This window comes from Sesamum indicum, linkage group LG13 (genome assembly GCF_000512975.1).
Source record: "Sesamum indicum cultivar Zhongzhi No. 13 linkage group LG13, S_indicum_v1.0, whole genome shotgun sequence".
Taxonomy (NCBI): Eukaryota; Viridiplantae; Streptophyta; class Magnoliopsida; order Lamiales; family Pedaliaceae; genus Sesamum; species Sesamum indicum.
The window spans coordinates 2,506,599-2,512,194 of NC_026157.1; the positions used below are offsets into that span (position 1 = coordinate 2,506,599).

General features: G+C 40.4%; 2 protein-coding genes across 2 annotated transcripts in view; both read right to left on the bottom strand.

Annotated features, from left to right (window-relative positions):
• The window catches only part of LOC105176163 (ubiquitin receptor RAD23c-like), a 6,299-nt gene extending 5,418 nt beyond the window's left edge, over positions 1-881 (bottom strand). The window contains exon 1 of the mRNA XM_011098886.2: positions 667-881. Coding sequence (XP_011097188.1) covers positions 667-732 — 66 coding nt within the window. The 5' untranslated portion in view covers positions 733-881. The remainder of the gene's footprint in view (positions 1-666) is intronic.
• LOC105176164 (probable pectinesterase/pectinesterase inhibitor 51) lies at positions 1,523-5,161 on the bottom strand. Its single transcript, XM_011098887.2, has 2 exons — positions 3,849-5,161; positions 1,523-2,624 (listed from the first exon to the last, which is right to left on the bottom strand). The coding sequence occupies exons 1-2, from the start codon at positions 4,900-4,902 to the stop codon at positions 1,939-1,941; spliced, it is 1,740 nt and encodes a 579-aa protein (XP_011097189.1). The 5' UTR covers positions 4,903-5,161; the 3' UTR covers positions 1,523-1,938.

Here is a 5,596-nt window from a genome sequence, read left to right on the forward strand (position 1 = left end):
GTTCTTAATGAAGAAACCCCCCCAACCCCCTCACTTCGTTTTTCATACAGGGCAGTGTTAGCTTAAAAATTGAGTCTGGACAATTCCGTTACTTTCATACGCAATTACAAGATAATTCAACATCATGAGTCCTGGGGCATAAACCTGAACCCAACCAAAGAACAGCACCACTATTCCCCCACATCTAACTTGAACTTTTTCATTACTTATAAGTGTCTATGAAAGTAAGACAAATCTTGGACCACCTACAAATAGGAAAGCATTCTACTGATGATACCACTAAGTACCGCACTGTTTGAGATGCACATTTTCCATTATAAAAAAAATACATAAATTAGATTTAAGGAGTGGAAATATATCGTTTATACCAATAATTCACTGAAACAAGCGAATCCCAAGGGAAAGAATAGGAGCTCAACTCTAAGAAGCAAAGCATAATAATGACTCGAATGACTATACGAATTACAAAAAGAAAAAAAAAAACCCAATCAACAGCCCTCAAATCAATCCCAAAACCGCAAAGGAATATTATAACTTTAAAACCCTAATTACAGTTCAATCCCACTACAGGCAAAATTAATCGATATTAAAAAACACACAAACACACCGGTAAATTACGTAATTCGCATATGCGCAGAACGAAATAAAGGGGAGGGGAGTTCATACGGTGTCCTCCGGTTTCACTTCGATCTCGAAGTGCGAGCCCTTCAGGGTCTTCACAAAAATCTTCATCTTCGTTCGGACTTTAGCTTTTTTCTTTGTCGGTATGCACCGAGAAAGAAGGCGTCTCCGATCCCTTGCCGCCGCCGGCGATATATTTGTGTGTATAAATTTTAGAGAGAGGAAAAAGGGAAGGGAAAATATCAAAGTAAAACGGTAGCTTTAAAGTCTGTCACAGTTTATATACATGGAAGGTGGAAATGATCGAGTAACAGAGCGTTCAATAACTGCACTATCGAAACCAATAAACGATGAACACGTAATGATGAGCTGGAGCGGCGCGCCTGATGTTTTTTGTATTTAGTACAATTCTAGAAAAAGGAAACCCAAACGATGCTGTCTACTACTATTTTTTTGCGGTTTTCTTGGTGTTTTTGGTTTTTTTTTTTAAAAAATAAATTAACAATTCACACACATGATGTATGAACAAATATAAAAATTTAAAATAAAAATATTAATATACATTAATTGATGTATTTAAATTACGTACTTTAGTCAATTTTAATACATAGCATTAAGTGAAATGCAAAAAAAAATTAAATATATGTACATATATTATCCAAATAAATATGTGGTTTGAGATATATAAATTTAAATATTTATGAATATATAAGTATAAATATTGTTAATAAAATCATACAATCTTTTCTTTTGTTTGCACTGAATTGTAATTAATGTGTATGACCCAAAAAAGAACAAAAGAGGCCAAGACCTATTGGAGATAGCCCAACAGCCCAAGGAGGATGAGAAGGAGGCCCCGTAAAGAACCTTTTGAACCAGAGGCCCGTACCCAACATCCTTGCACAAGGAAATAACCAGGATGACCTAAGACAAAGGAATGCCTTTGTAAAGTATCAACTCTCCAACGTTTGTAAAGTATTAGAAAAAATACAATTTTATCCCTAGTAGATCGTTGAATCTGAATGTAAGGTCACATTGCTCAGCTCATGACTCATGACCAGGCTCATACATATCTACTGCAGAGTTGGCAGGCAACAGCAGAATGGAGCAGAAGTAGCAAAACCTAAGCATTGTAAGAAGCAGGATCTTCAGCTGTATCAGGTACTAACATTCTTTGGTAAGTTTTTTGCGAGAAACCTTGTGATAACTTGGGACAATCACAACCTCAAATTTCTGCAATTATTTCTTTGGTAAAATTAATTGATGATTACAAGACTGCCTAATCTTTTCTATTACAATAGTCTTACTCTAGAGTGATCAGGACGATACTGGAATCCATTGATCGCCTTGGATGAAATTCTGAACCGAGTATGAATAAGCATGCTGAGCTGGAATCCGGCTGCTCCAGCTTACTCGGTTGGATGTATTGGATCCGGCCCCAGTGTTCTCGAATTCACCGTAATATAGGGTCTTCAATGCAAAATCACCACTCCAAGGCATCCATCCGCCTGGTGTAATAAGAGCCTCCAAGGTACAGTGAATGAACACCGTCCTAGAATACTCTTTCCATGGCCTACCGAGGAAATTCTTATGCACACTGGGTTTACTATAATACAAAGCCATGTATGTATCAGTGCCGTTAATCACACAGTTCTGAAAGACAAATCCTGTTGACTGGGCAGGATCTATTCTGCCATGGGCCGTCACAGCATTGTTTTCACCCTTTTCTGGTTTCAGCTGCCGGGGGGCAACAAGTATGAGACAGTCTTGGAAGAATGCAGCTGAATTTCCAAATATGAAATCAACATTGCCTTGGATTCGGCATGACTTGTAGTACTGACGTAGGCTGTGGGCGTAAAGGGTGTCTTGATTGCCAACAAATTCACAATTTTCTATCACAGAAAGATCGCTATCTGACCGGAAAGCAACTGCTTGATGTGCATCAGGGCCTGCCGTATTCTGGATAGTGAGACCGCTAGCCATAAATCCATCGCCGACAACACCTTTACAAGGAATGCAAATGTCAGACAACAGTGAATTAGGCACCGAAACGAAACTTCATCACAACCGTATATAATTAAATAGTGAAATAAGTAAACAGAAGGAAACATATACTAAGTAGCTCGCCGGACAATACAAGATATGTGTCAAGATTTTCATTGGCATAAATCACTTTGATTATGTGTAATGTCCTTCAAAAAGTAGTTACTAAAGCATATTGAATGAGAGTCCCACTCTTTTGCTCTCTCAACTGATAAAAAGACACATTGAAAACAGAGGGGAAGTATCTGTATGGTGGTGCCATATGTTCTTAACATGTGAAAAAGAGATGCTCAAGGCCAGCCAGCATTGTGACCACAAGACAAAGGTTTTGATGCATCAACAACACGATAAATTGCAGCCTCTTTAAAAATACAAGTACACCCTAAAGAAACACAAAGTATCCTTTACAAGAAAAGGATCCATAGACATTGGCTAGGTTCAGGTCGGATCCGATTGAGGATCTATTGACCATTACAGCTGTAGTTCAACCCTGTGTGGACGGACTGGATTATGCCACATGGCTCCCTACATCTTCGGACACACCGGCAACCTCTATATACCTCATATGGTTCTTTCATTTACTATACACATTACAAATCTTGAGCTCCAGTCTTTAAGCCCATCAATCTATTCCAACTCAAAACAATTTAGCGTTGGGTCATTTTAATTAGGGGTTATTCCAGCATACCCAACGATCTCCTAATTTCATGTCTGGATGCCAAGCAATCCAAATCAAGAGACCATGAGCATTCAAACCAATAATGTCATAGTTACTTGACCTTGTCAATATCAAATTTTATACAGAAATTAAAGTGTATTAAAAGAATTTGACATACTTGAAATGCCTCAATAACCTATCATCTGAGTCGAAATGTTTATTTCACACCAAAACCATGAATTCTTGCTCCATCCCTGATGACTTCACACAAGTTAGCAAATTCCCCCAGTTCATGTCATCGAGCTACAATCAAATTCCAGGCTTAAAATTTTAAACCTATCCAGTTCAAATGAGTATTATACATATATAGGAAACCAGCATATGGAGATAAATTACTTAGCAGAGGCCTGATTCCTTCCAGCAAAACCAATATGAAAAGATTTGATTAGCATATCTATTCAGTGAGTCTGATTCATGAAAAAGAGACTAATAGTTAGCATCAGAAAGCAACCAACAGTGAACTCACCTACTGTGGCGGAGTTGTAGGTGGACACACCCTGCTGGCCCACATTCATAGACCCTGTAATGATCGTTTTGCCCATGCCATCACCCAAGAACACCACATTCTTCTTCTCCAAGGGAACCCGAACCGTCTCCTCATAAACCCCGGCCTTGATATATATCACGAACCGACTACCCAACCCGGCATTATCTGGGGCAGCATTGACCGCCTGCTGCACTGTCTCGTAGTCGCATCCATCGCTGCCCTTGCACACCGTTGCGTCCGCCTTCAGCCCCAACGGCACGCTCCCCATTGATACGGTGGAGGGAGAGTCTGATACGGGTTCCCAGAATCCGTCGCGCTCCGTCTTGGGCGGGACCCAAGACCCAGTTTTCTCACCGAAGATATCATAATTTACCATCATTCCCAGCGCGTTGCTGCTGGACCCCAGTAATGAAGAGTAGAAGAAGGCCATCGTTTTGTCCACCAGTGACGTGTCGTTCACATACTTGAGCGCCGACCAACAGTCATACTGATACACCAGCGCCGCGCTCATCCAGGCACGCGCGTCCTTCATCTTTCCAAGCGGCAGAGCGTCGCCCACCAAATTCATCCGATACTCGGAGTAACGCAGCAACTCCAGGCAATTCTTCGCTGCATTGGAGCGGTTCTGATTAGCTGCTGACGCGTCCAGGATATCCTGAACCATCCCTCGACCCTTGTTAAGATTCTGCGACGAAACCCACAAGGCGGATTGGATTACTTCCACAACATTAGCATTCGAAGGCACATGGGCCGACTGGGACAACGAGGCTTGGCATGTGGAAGGGTCGCGTGAGGCCTTGCAGGCTTCCTTAATAATGTCATACCCAGTAGGTAGATTGTCGGTCTTGGTGGACTTGTGGTGGCGGGAGGCGGAGGAGATGGTAAAGAAGAGGAGAAGAGAGATGAGAACGAAAGAAAGAAGAGCAGCCATAGAAATGAGAATGAATTTCAATTTCTGAAATTGCTTGGGACTGTTCGTTGGAGGGGCCAAAATGGGTGGGAGTGGGGATTTTATAGGTTTTCTGTGCTGCATAATAAGGCCGGAATCAAGAACGTATGGGCAGAATTAGTTGTATGAATTAAGACGAAAAGAAAGTAATCCACTGAGACTCTTTTGCATAAGAAATCCTGAGTGATTCCACTGATTTTGGAAGGTAGTGATCTGGAAATGCAGTCACGGGTTGAATTCTTGAAGTGGGAGTCACGGGTTGAATTGTTGAAGTGGGAGTAGGGAGTGGAGGATGAGGGAATGAGCACTATAGGCACGGGGGAACAGAAAGTGGATGTGAGTGCCGATGTACTCTGGCGTCGGTGGGTGGGTGCTGGTAATGGAGATCTGGTACTGGTAATGTATGTGCCTGTGGGCCCCGGAAACATGGAATGTATACTCATGAGATGGAATCTCAATTCATTGAATTGTTGCACATTTAAATGAGTGTGTATAATTAAATAAAATTTTTAAAATATAATTTATATTTTTTAAAAATATGTTTTAATAGAAGAAATTAAAAATATTCAAATTGAAAATAAAAAGTTGTAAAGAATTTGTGGAAGTTGAAAATAGTGAGCAATGTGAAGGTTTAGAAGAGTGATTTGGTGTGTAGAAGAATGGGACAATTGAGTGGAAAGTTAATAGATAAATAAATTAATTAATTAAATTAGATATTAAAAATATATAAATTGGAAGAAAAGAAGTGACATATCAAGGTGGTGATCTCACTTAATAA

Coding starts and splice junctions, on each gene's coding strand:
- LOC105176164 (XM_011098887.2), bottom strand. CDS start 4,902: ATGCAGCACAGAAAACCTATAAAATCCCCACTCCCACCCATTTTGGCC. Junction 2,625..3,848: donor CTACAACTCCGCCACAGTAG/GTGAGTTCACTG, acceptor TTCCTTGTAAAG/GTGTTGTCGGCGATGGATTT.